Source organism: Carcharodon carcharias, chromosome 17 (assembly GCF_017639515.1).
Source record: "Carcharodon carcharias isolate sCarCar2 chromosome 17, sCarCar2.pri, whole genome shotgun sequence".
Lineage (NCBI taxonomy): Eukaryota > Metazoa > Chordata > Chondrichthyes > Lamniformes > Lamnidae > Carcharodon > Carcharodon carcharias.
The window spans coordinates 104710275-104722869 of NC_054483.1; the positions used below are offsets into that span (position 1 = coordinate 104710275).

At 48.6% G+C, this 12595-nt stretch overlaps 1 protein-coding gene across 1 annotated transcript in view; it reads left to right on the forward strand.

Annotated features, from left to right (window-relative positions):
- Nucleotides 1-12595, forward strand: part of LOC121289693 (dynamin binding protein) — a 137672-nt gene that overhangs the window by 107236 nt on the left and 17841 nt on the right. The window contains exons 5-9 of the mRNA XM_041209318.1: nucleotides 374-567; nucleotides 2594-2693; nucleotides 6183-6330; nucleotides 9670-9687; nucleotides 11857-12056. Coding sequence (XP_041065252.1) covers nucleotides 374-567; nucleotides 2594-2693; nucleotides 6183-6330; nucleotides 9670-9687; nucleotides 11857-12056 — 660 coding nt within the window. The remainder of the gene's footprint in view (nucleotides 1-373; nucleotides 568-2593; nucleotides 2694-6182; nucleotides 6331-9669; nucleotides 9688-11856; nucleotides 12057-12595) is intronic.

The window sequence follows — 12595 nt, forward strand, 5'->3', positions numbered from 1 at the left end:
AATAGAGTTAACGTTCTGAGTGTGTATGACTCTTCTTCGAAACGTTAACTCTGTTTCTCTCTGCACAGATGCTGCCAGATCTGCTGAGCTTTTCCAGCAATTTTTTACTTTCACTTCAAAAATGCTTCAATGGCTGCAAAACACTTTGGAACGTCCGGTGGTTGTGAAAGGCCCTTTATAAATGAAAGCTGTTTCTTTCTCTTTTTCCTTCCTTTATAGTTGGGGGTGGGGCTGTGGAGAGTGTTGAAACCAAAGATGAGAATTTTAACGCGAAGGTGTCAAACTCTCATACGAGAACATTCTACGTTTTAGCAGAGGTGGGATTAGTGCCATTTAGTAATCTCTGCCAGTTTTTCCTTGTAACCCTCACTAGACATGACGCTTTTAACCACTGACCACACCCCCCTGGAGCCGCCATCAATCGCAGCCACACCAGAGAATCCCGAGCAGAAGATGATGGAGAAGAGGGCAAAGGTCATTGAGGAGTTGCTGCAAACGGAGGCCGATTACATTAAGGACCTGGAGATGTGTGTGGACAAAGTGCTCATTCCCCTACAGAACAAACAGGTGAGTGGAGGGGGCAGTGGGGGGTGGTGGTCAGCGGGAAGGCAGGGTGTGGATAGTTCCAACAAGAGGAGTTGGGGGGAGGGTGTAACTGGTCAACACTTCTTAGCTGAGCCACACCAGATGAATCAATTTGCTCAACACTGGCCATCCTGGGTGACACTCCAATGGGAACTTTGTCCTGGACGAGTGCGGCTCCAACAACACTCAAGAAGCTCGACACTATCCAGGACAAAGCAGCCCGCTTGATTGACACCCCATCCACAAACATTCACTCCTTCCTCCTCCACCACCAACACACAGAGCCAGCAGTGTGTACCATCTACAAGATGCACTGCAGCAACTCACCAGGTCCGATCGACAGCACCTTCCAAACCTACAACCTCTACCATCTAGAAGGACAAGGGCAGCAGAAACATGGGAACACCACCGCCTAGAAGTTCCTCTCCAAGCCACTCACCATCCTGACTTGGAAATATCTCGCCGTTCCTTCACTGTCACTGGGTCAAAATCCTGGAACTCCCTCCCTAACAGCACTGTGGGTGTACCTACATCAAAAAGGCAGCTCACCACCACCTTCTCAAGGGAAATTAGGGATGGGCAATAAATGCTGGCCCAGCCAGTGACCTCCACATCCCATGAACGACTAAACGGAAAAATGGATGTGGGAGTTTGAGCTGGTGTTGAGGGGGCTCCACTCTGGGTAAAGCCACAGCTATCCCTCAGCATCTCTGGGCTGTGTGAGAGAGAGAGAAGAGAGGGAGAGAACTATTGCGCCCCCCCCCCCCCCCCCCCCCCCCCCCCCCCCGCCTTCCCAGGGCTTCCTGGTGAGCATCACTATCCAGCTGGGATAGGCGATTCCGGGTGAAGGCTGGGAGCCGCTCTTCTGAGTAGTCCTCTTGTGTCTGAGCTCCTGCTGGGAATTGCTGTCCCAAGGTCACATGCAAAAAGCAAAATATTCCATTTCTATAATGCCTTTCAAAACATCAGCGAATAAAATACTTTTAAAGCCTAGTCATGTAGGAAAAGCAGCAGGCAAGGAGTGCACAGCAAGATTCCACAACAGCAATGACTAGTTCATCTGTTTTTATTGATGTTGATTGAGGGATAAATGGTGCCCAGGATGCTGAGGAGAACTCGCTTGCTCTTCAGATTGTGGCCATGGGATCTTCTGCATTCCCCTGAGAAAGCAGGCAGGGGCTTAGTTTAACATCTTATCTGAAAGTCAGCATCGTTGGCAGCGCAGCGCTCCCTCGGAACCGACCCTCCGGCAGCGCGGCGCTCCCTCGGCACCGACCCTCCGGCAGCGCGGCGCTCCCTCGGCACCGACCCTCCGGCAGCGCGGCGCTCCCTCGGCACCGACCCTCCGGCAGCGCGGCGCTCCCTCGGCACCGACCCTCCGGCAGCGCGGCGCTCCCTCGGCACCGACCCTCCGGCAGCGCGGCGCTCCCTCGGCACCGACCCTCCGGCAGCGCGGCGCTCCCTCGGCACCGACCCTCCGGCAGCGCGGCGCTCCCTCGGCACCGACCCTCCGGCAGCGCGGCGTTCCCTCGGCACCGACCCTCCGGCAGCGCGGCGCTCCCTCGGCACCGACCCTCCGGCAGCGCGGCGATCCCTCGGCACCGACCCTCCGGCAGCGCGGCGATCCCTCGGCACCGACCCTCCGGCAGCGCGGCGCTCCCTCGGCACCGACCCTCCGGCAGCGCGGCGCTCCCTCGGCACCGACCCTCCGGCAGCGCGGCGCTCCCTCGGCACCGACCCTCCGGCAGCGCGGCGCTCCCTCAGCACTGTACTGGGAGTATCAGGCTGGATCCTGTGCTCAGTCTCTGGAGTGGGACCTGGAAAGCATAACCATCTAATATGAGGATATTACTCACTGAGCCTCAGTTGATGTGTATCATGTGGGGCCAGAAGGTCCTCTGCCCTCTGGGGTAAGTACCCCAGTGTGATGCAGCAGGGGGGAAGGGGATGAAAGTGCAGTGGAGGGTAGAGCTGTCTGTATTAATGGTTTTCCCCTCTCTGTTCTCAGTTACAGCAGGTGGACTGTGAGGCCCTTTTCGGAAACATTCACACAGTTATCGAGGTTTCCAAACGCTTGCTTGGCGAACTGGAGGACACTGACAGTATAGGTACAGTCAACGTTCACCTCAACACAACCCAGTCATGGCCATGACCATGTGGGCAGGGGTTTAGGAGAGGGTGCAACAGCCCTCCCTCCCCCCAGATTCAAATCATGTAGGAACAAGAGGAGGCCGTTCAGTGACTTCATGGGTGATCTGTATCGAACTTTCATCTACCCGTCATAGTTCCATAGCCCTTAAACTCCTTACCCAACAAAAACCTATCAGCCTCGGATTTGAAATTTTCAGTTGACCCCAGCATCAACAGCTTTTTTGGGGGAGAGAGTTCCAGATTTTCACTCCCCTTGTGTGAAGAAGTGCTTGCCGATGTCACCCCTGACTGACCTAGCTCTGGTTATGTCCCCCTTGTTCTGCACTCCCCCACCAGAGCAAATAATTTCTCTTTTATCAATCCTATCAAGCCATTTTAGTCACCTTAAGCATCTCAAAGAGATCAATCCTTAATTGTTCATATTCACGGGCAATAAATGTTGGCCTAACCAGCGACTCCCACATCCCATGAACGAATATAGAAAAAAAACTTCAAGGTTAGTCTGGGAGGTCTTGTTACGTAGTGAGTAGCATCTCTGCCTCTGAACTAGAAGCTCCGGGTTCAAGTCCCACCCCAGGACTTGATGGCCAAGGATGGTTAATTATCAACCTGCAGATCCTTCCAACACACGCCAATGGCAGGCGGTAAGAGCGGGAGAGATTCCTGGCCAGCCATGCGGTGGAAAGAATGTTGGGGCCTTTCCCATCACTATCCATAGCTCCAGAGTGCAACATACATGTGGAAGTGCCAGTTGCCACAGCAACTCGGACTCCCTGAATGAACTGTAACACACCAACACCACAAGGTTAGCCTGTGCAACTTATCCACAGGTTTAACCCTTGTAACCTGGGATCATTCTGGGGAATCTGCTTTGCTCCCTCTTCAAGGCCAATATTGAGATGCAGTGACCAGAACTGGACTTGAAGGAGATAAAGGTTTTCCTGAAAGGATCCAAACCTTCCCCACAGTAATTTTGACATTGGTTTTTAGGCAGTGCAGGGAGATGACAGTGCATCACAGTCGATTATCATACATCATACAGTGCAGACCGTATCAGGGTGACTGTGTGGAGAGTGCTCCTCAATCTAATTCTTCTTCCCATAATCTTCCTTGAACCTCAATCTTTATCGATTCTCATTTTGAATAACAATGCTCGGTTCTGGTCACCACTCCTCAGGAATGATGTATTGGTCTCAGAGCAGACCCATTCGCAAATTTGCCAGAATGAAGCTTGGGGGTTTATAACAACAATGACGTGTACTTATATGGCCCCTACTCCCCCTATATCATATTAAAACAAGGCGCCACACAGGAGCATTATAAAGCAAAATTTGACACCGAACCCCACAAGGAGATATTAGGGCAAATGGCCAAAAGCTTTGTCAAAGAGAGAGGTTTTAAGGGGCATCGTAAAGGTCGGGAGAGAGGTATAGAGACATTAAATCAGGGCCTTCCAAACTGAGAGTCGCGGCCACGAGTTTTTGGGGTCACTAACTCCGAGGCAGCAACGGTAACCGTGGAGCTCAGACTGAGTTTTAACAGCCAGGAGACGTGATTTAACAGTCTGCTCTTAGATCGTAGCAACAGCCACAGCCTGTATAAAAAAAAAGGTGGGTCCGCTCTTTTCAAGGCAAACCCTAGAAGTTTTAAAATCCACCCTCCTCCCTGTATCTTCCCAATTTTCACTGTAGGTTCACATAAAAGTCTGAATCATCAAAGTGGGGTCACACCGGGGGAAGGAGTTTGGGAAGCATTGCGTTTATGGGTTAAAGTTTGAGGACCGGTTCCATTAACCAGGCTTGCATTTCCTTGCGATCGGAAGATTAAAGGGTGACCTAGTTGAGGTGATTAAGATGTTTAAAGGGTTCAATTGGGTTGATAAAGAGAAACTATTTCCTTTTCTGGGGCAAGTCCAAAACAAGGGGGCAGAACTGTAAAATGAGAGCCAGGCCGTTTAGGGGTGATGTCAGGAAGCACTTCTTCACACAAAGGGGAGTGGAAATCTGGAACTGTCTCACCCCGCCCCAATAACCTGTTGAGACTGGGATCTATTTGAAAAACTGAGATTGATAGAATTTTGCGAGAGCAAGATGCTGGGAACCTGAAAAAGGAAACAGGAAATGCTAGAAAAACTCAGCAGGTCTGGCAGCATTTGTGGAGAGAGAAAAACAGTTAACGTTTCAAGTCAGAACTTTGAAGAGTCAGCGATCCGAAATGTTAACTCTGTTTCTCTCTCCACAGAATGCTGCCTGACCTGCTGATAGGTTTGTGTTAAGGGTATTCGGGGATCTGGAACCAAGGTGGGTGAATAGAATGAGGATACAGATCAACTGTGATCTAATTGAATGGCAGAACAAGGGGCTGAATGGCTTACTCCTGATCCTACCTCAATTGATCACTCTTTCTTAGGATGTTACAGTAGTAGGACTCTGCACATCCCTGTCCCTCTACAAACCACAGATCTCCAGTTTGGATTTCATGCATTTGCTACAATATTGCTGAAAAGAGAGACATGTTGCTGATGCTTTTTATCTTGCGCTCATCAGGAGTGCAAAACACAAGAGTGCAAAATTTCAAACAATCACAACAATTTATACTGCAGGAGAAATGGGTGCTGATTGGTTGGCAAGTCGACTCTGGTCAAAGGGTGTTGCCATTGAGAAAGCAACGGGGAACTATAGTCTCCCTAAGCTCCTGGGTAATTCAAAAAAGCTGCAAGGCTTGAACAAATTCCTTTTGCTTGCAGAGAATGGATTCCTGCGTATGAATGTATGTCACTTCGAGCAAGTGTAAATGAGCCACATTACGGAGCTCAACTGATTGTCATAAATTGGTTATTAGTGTAGTTATTAGTGCACTCAGGATTGTTCAGCAAGTGCTGTCCAATCACAGAATCACATCTAACAGTAAATCTTTTATTCTGGATGTTGCCAGCACAGGCTGGTTAAGTATGTCTGTACTCTGTCTATTATGAACAGGGAAGGAACATGCTGTTTGATTTGATCAGCCAATCATTGTAACGTATGGCCTATGTACCTGGCATTGCACTGGCACTGAAATTCATACACGATGTTGCTCAAAAGACTTTCTGCCTACCACGCAATTAAGCAAAGTCTTGGCTAATCAGAGTCAACTTGCCAACCAATCAACACCCTTTCCTCCTGTGGTATAAATTGTTGTGACCCTTTGAAATTTGGTATTCTTGTATTTGTCCTGATGACTACAAGACAGAAAGCTTCAACAACATGTCCCTCTCTTCAGCAACATTCGATTTACCTCAACTTTTTCCCAAGTCTCACCTAAACTTTTAAGGGTTCTACACTAGATGCTTTGACGTCTAAATGATTCACTTTATTAACAATAATTCACTGATGAAGTTTAGAAATAACCTTGTGCCCAACCAATCAGATTGACGAATCGTTTTTGCTCTTTCCCACCCTGTCCAGGTCACGTGTTTCTTTCCTTCAGGAATGAGCTCGAGGACATGTACAATATTTACTGTCAAAACCACGAGGAGGCCATCGCCCTCTTGGAGGTATACGAGAAGGATAAAGAGATTCAGGGACATGTCAATGCATGCCTGGATCACCTCCGGTAAGACAAGGACAAGTGACGGCCCGTAGTGAATTATAAAGAAAGTAGACATGTGTACAGAGGGCTCTTAACGTGTCAGTGCATGTTCTGACCGCCTCATAGTCAACAAATTCCTTTTGAAGTGAAGTTAGTAATATGTAGTTAAACAAAGGAGAGACTTGCATTTATATAGTGCCTTTCACCACCTCAGGACCCCCCCGAAGCGTTTTACAGTACTTTTGACATGTAATCGCTGTTGTAATGTAGGAAATGCAGCAGCCAATTTGCACACAGCAAGCTCCCACAGACCGAAATATGATAGTGACCAGTTCATTTGAGATTTTTTTTATGAGGACAGTTGAGGGATAAATATTGGCCCCAAGGAGAACTCCCCTGCTCTTCTTCAAAACAGTGCCCAAGGATTTTTTTATACCCACCTGAGAGGGCAAGTGGGGCCTTTTTGTGTCTCATTTGTTGGCACCTCTGAGCACTACACTGGGAGTCTTAGCCTGGATTTTTGGAGTGGGACTTGAACCCACAACCTCCTGAGTCGGAGGCAAGACTGCTGCCCACTGAGCTACAGTTAACATTGCCAGCAAGTGAACCTGAGGGGCTCTCCCAGTGCCTGATTAAACTTGCTGTGATGAAGGGGGAGGTGTGAGACACACACAATGTTTATACGTTGCTACTTTTCAAAAGATAAGGAATTCTGCCTCTCTCTCTGTCGCTGGAGTATCTGTGGCTCCTCATCTGTCAGGAACCAATCATTTTGAATCTTTACTGTAAACATTGCGGATCGGTTAATGGGCTTTGATTCTGCTGAGTGGGGACTGTCATCCAGCCCAGTGGTCGGTGTGTGTCCAGCCCATGGTGGGAGCTGCTCAGTGACTTTCTGACAGATGCTCTTTTTGTGCCTCTGTGTGTCTCTCTCCCTCTCCCCCTCTGCCTCTCTGTATCTCTCTTTCTCTGTACCCCTCTCTTCCCATCCCTGTATCTCTCTCTCTCTCTCCCCCTCTCTGTTTGTGTATGTGTCTCTCTCTGCCTCTCTGTATATCTATTTCTCTGTACTTCTCTCTCCCCTCCCTGTATCTATCTCTGTCTCTCTCTCTCCTTTCCTTCCCCCACTCTCTCTCTCTGTCTCTCTCTGCTTCTCTGTATCTTTCTCTGTACTCCTCTCTCCCCTCCCTGTCTCTCTCCCTCTCTGTCTCTCTCCCTCTCTGTCTCTCTCTTTCTCTGTACTCCTCTCTTCCCTCCCTGTATCTATCTCTATCTGTCTCTCTCTCTCTCCTTCTCTCTGTGTATGTCTCTCCCTCTACTGCACATTTATCTCCTGCGCAGGCCATTCTTCTGTAACTCTTTTTTATTCTGCGATAGAGATCTCCGATTAATCCACCACCTGTAAAAACAGTGGCCACCCGTTGACCATAGTCTGACCCTGCCCGGGGGCCTGATTCACTCCTGATTATGCTCCTCCTCCCTCTGCGCTGGGCTGGGTGCTTCAGGTCCACATCACTGTCCTCCCATTGATGGGAAGCGGGATGGAAGGGCACACACACACCACTGAGCTCTGGAGGGGATCTCCGAGATGTACTTTGTCAGGGGAGCTTTATGCTGTCAACACTCAGCCTCACTCCAAACCAGAGGCAAACATTCCTGTTACCACAGAATCTCCCTTGTCCAACACACCCAATAGTTCAAATTTCCAAACACCTGCTGAAATTTTGTGTGGGACAAAACTTTGCAGATTCTGGGTACCAAATCTCAGAAACGATATATTGGTCTAGGAAGGAGTGTGGTGTAGATTCATCAGCATGTTACCAGAGCTCCAAGGGCTGGATAATGGAAGATTTAAATAAATTAGGTTTGTATTCTCTGACAAATAGAAGGTTGAGGGGTGATTTAATGACATTTTGACATTTGAAAGGAATTGATAGGGTAGGTAGATGGAAACTTATTTCTGCAGCTGGGGAAGTCTAGGACAAGGGGTGGTAATGTGTGGAACACTCCCCCACAAAAAGCAGTAGATGTTGGGTAGTCGGTTAATCATGTTAAATTTAAGATTGATAGATTTTTGCCAGTCAAGGGAGTGGATGGAGTCAAGGTACAGATCAGCCATAATCTTAATTAAATGGCAGCGAAACAAGATCAAGAGGCTGAATGGCCTCCTCCTCTTCCTAAAGTGTTGTCCCTTTCCAGAGCACAGGAATGCTCTCCTCCAATCCAACACTGAGAACCCAGCAGCTCTCTTTATTTCCTCCAATTGTCTCCATTCTCACTCCCGGCTTTCACTTATAGAATCCAGTTCTCGTGATGCAACAGAAAGATCACCCCCTTAGTATTTTTAAAAAACATCCTCAGGAGAGTCTCTATCAAGGCCAGCATGTATTACTCATTCTTAATTGCCCCTTGAGAGGTGGTGTTGAGCAGCCACCTTAAACCACAGTCCCTGTGGTGTAGCTACACCCACAGTGCTGTTTTGTACAGGGTTTTGGTGAGACCACATCTGGAATATTGTGTGCTGTTTTGGTCTCCACATTTAAGAAAGGATATACTTGCATCGGAGGCAGTACAGCTTGGTTCACTAAATTGGTTCCTGGGATGAGGGACTTGCCCTCCCATGAGAGGCAGAGTAAATTGGGCTTATATTCTCTGAAGTTTAGAATAATGAGAGGCGATCTCATTGAAACAAAATTCTGAACAGGTTTGATAGGGTAGATGCTGAGGAATTGTTTCCATTAGTCGAGAAATCCAAAACACAGGGGGACAGTCTCAGGATAAGGATCCAATCATTTAGGACTGAGGTGCGGAGAAATTACTTCATTCAAAAGGTTGTGAATCTTTGGAATTCTCTACCCCAGAAGGTTGTGGATGCTCCATTGTTGAATACATTTAAGGCTGGGATAGACAGATTTTTGATCTCTCATGGAATTAAGGGATATGGGGAGCGGGCAGGAAAATGGAGTTAAGGCCCAAGATCAGCCATGATTGTATTGAATGGCGTAGTAGACTCAGCGGACCATGTGGTCTACTCCTCCTGTTTCTCGTTCTTTTTGTTAGGGAAGGAGTTCCAGGATTTTGACCCAGTGACAGTGAAGGAACGGCGATATAGTTCCAAGTCAGGGTGGTGAGTGGCTTGGAGGGGAACTTCCAGTTGGTGGTGTTCCCATGTGTCTGCTGCCTTCGAGGTGGGAGTGGTTGTGGGTTTGGAAGGTGCTGTCAAAGGTTCCCAGGATAATGGAGATTCTGTTGTCTCACTGTTTGACTCTGCGTTTGTGGTAGGGATTGCTCTGTGGAATTTACTGATGTTTTCTCCCAGTAACTCACTTTTTTCCCCCTCTTCACGAACTGCTCCTCCTCCAGGGCAATTTATCGTCAGTGGTAAGTCTGATCCTGCGACCTTTTCACCTTTACATTACTTATTCCTGCATATTGCAGCAGAGGTTCTGTGCATTGCTGTGACGCCTGCTTTCGAATGAGTGGACATGTGTGGGGAAGGGGAAGGGGAGAGGGCCAAGGGAGGGCATTGGATGGGTGGAGCGGAGAGAGCTGGATGTGGGGGGTGGGGTGGCCATGCTTGCAGTGGGGAGGGAGCAGAGGTGTGGAGGGAGGGACCAGCTGGGGGTGCAGATGGTTAGGAAAGGGGCAAGGATTGGGTGATGGACTGGGGGTTGGAGGAGGTTGCCAAGTAAGCGGGGGTGGGGGGATGATGAGTTTGGAGGATGGGAAGAGCTGGGGTGTGGTGTGTGGAGGAAGGTGTGTGATGAGTTTGGGGGATGGGGAGAGTCAGGGTACGGTGTGTGGAGGAGGGGTGTGAGCAGATATCAGCCAAGAACCGAACACAACTAGGCAGTTCAGAAGCCCAGGTTTGCTTATTCCAGTGAGATGCCAGCAAGCTGCCCAAACCCCAGCAAAGGAGATTCTCACCTTCAGGAGAGAGGGGAGAAAAGTCTGAGGTGAAAAACTGTAGGGAACAACCATGATGGTGATCTTGGCCAGATGGGGTAGGGGGCGGGTGTGACTGGGCTGGGAATTGGTACAGTGTGTGAGGGAGTGAGAGAGAGAGAGATATGTGGCTCCTCCATTCTGCTTCTTCGCTCTAACAGGCTGTAGCTGGCATGGCAGGGTCCCTGCTGAATCTGTCACTAAAGGTTTCCACGTGGATTGACCCTCCCTTTAAATCACCTAGAGATCCTCTGTATGTCTAGCACCTCACACCTGTGTAAATTCTGCACTGCAGGCTGCTCGCCTCCCATCATCACTTTTCAATGTTTCCCTTTTGAACATGAATTGTATTAAACTCATTAACCGGCTGCTGTCTCCAGCCTGTGTTTTTCATGTTAGTCTAACATTGCTAACCAGTACTGCTGGCGTTAATCAACTTGACAATGTTATCGGTAAGTCATACATTGTGCAGTTTATTCTATTTTGTCTGTGACCCATTACATTTTTTTCATCAAAGGGGAGGGAAGTTCACCCTGGTGAAAAGAACAAGGACAGCATGGGGTTAAATACAGAGTAAAGCTCCCTCTGCACTGCCCCCAACAAACATTCCCAGGACAGGTACAGCACGGGGTTAGATACAGAGTAAAGCTCCCTCTACACTGTCCCCATCAAACACTCCCAGGACAGGTACAGCACGGGGTTAGATACAGGATAAAGCTCCCTCTACCCTGTCCCCATCAAACACTCCCAGGATAGGTACAGCACGGTTAGATACAGAGTAAAGCTATGCAATACTGTCATCCTCAGGCTGGGTTGATTCCAGGTATCCCATTTTCATAAGCAATTCTAAACACAGCAGGCTGGGAATAAACCTGCTCACCGCTTCGCCAATGTTGTGCAATGACTCCCATTTGTTCCAGCTCACACAGCCCACTCTAACTCCCCTTAATTTTTGAGTGGGAAGTCTGGTTAAAGTGACAGTGTCCAGGAAGTTTAAAGGGAAATCTGGTTGAATGTTGTACAATGCAGAGATCTCCCTGACTCATAGAATCTTATAGTGCAGAAGGCCATTTGGCCTATCATGTCTGTGCTGGCTCTTTTGAAAGAACTAAACAATTAGTCCCACACCCCTGTTCTTGCCCATTAGCCCTGCAAATTTTTCCTTTTCAAATATTTATTGAATTTGACTTTTAAAAATTACTATACCACCACCCTTTTGGGCAGCGTGTTGCAGATCACCACAACTCGCTGTATAAAAACAAAATTCTCCTCATCTCCCACTCTGGTTCTTTTGCCGATTCTCTTCAATCTTTGTGCTTCAGGTTAGCGACCCTCCTGCCACTGGAAACTGTTTCTCTTTGTATATCTATCGAAACAGCTTCCTGATTTTGAACACCTCAGTTAAATCTCACCTTAACCTTCTCTGCTTTAAGGAGCTTCTCCAGTCTCTCCACATTGCTGGAGCCAATCTAGTAAATCCCCTCCAAACCCTCTACAAGGCTTTCCCATCCTTCATAATGTTTAGTGCCCAGAATTGAAACGAATGCTCCAGTTTGAACCAACTTTTTTAATAATAATTGATAATGCCGATTTATTGTAAAACAGGGGCAAAACTAACTACATCAACCTGGGCTCGTTTCTGATTAAGCCTGTGCAGCGGGTTATGAGGTACCCAATGTTGCTTACGGAGCTGCTGAACACCACACCAGAGTCACACCATGACAAGAAGCCACTGGGGGAGGCAGTCCTCGCTGTAAAGGATCTCAACGTTAATATCAATGAATACAAGCGGCGGAAGGACCTGGGTAAGACTTGCCGTTCCCTCCCATTCCCCTTCTCTCTTTCTCTTTCTCTAACTCCTCACGCCACCTTTCTCTGTCATTTTCTCGCTCTTTCCCTCTCTCGCTCCGTCTGTCCCTCTCTCGCTCTGTCTGTCCCTCTCTCGCTCTGTCTGTCCCTCTCTCGCTCTGTCTGTCCCCCGCTTGCTCTGTCTGTCCCCCGCTCGTTCTGTCTGTCCCCCGTTCGTTCCATCCGTCCCCCGCTCTCTCCGTCTGTCCTGCTCTGTCTCTCGCTCTGTCCTGCTTTCTCTCTCGCTCTGTTTCTCTCTCTCTCTCGCTCTGTCTGTCTCCCTTTCTCGCTCTGTCTGTCTCCCTCTCTCGCTCTGTCTGTCTCTCTCTCTTTCGCTCTGTCTCTCCCTCTCTCTCGCTCTGTGTTTACTGATCCTTCACTGGGACTCCCTGGTTGCGTTTATTTTAGTGATTAATTTTCCAGGGCAGGTTCTGCAGTTTGAGAGCTTGAATTCAGTTGTTTGGGAATAAAAAGCTAGCCTCAGTAGCGGCCAACA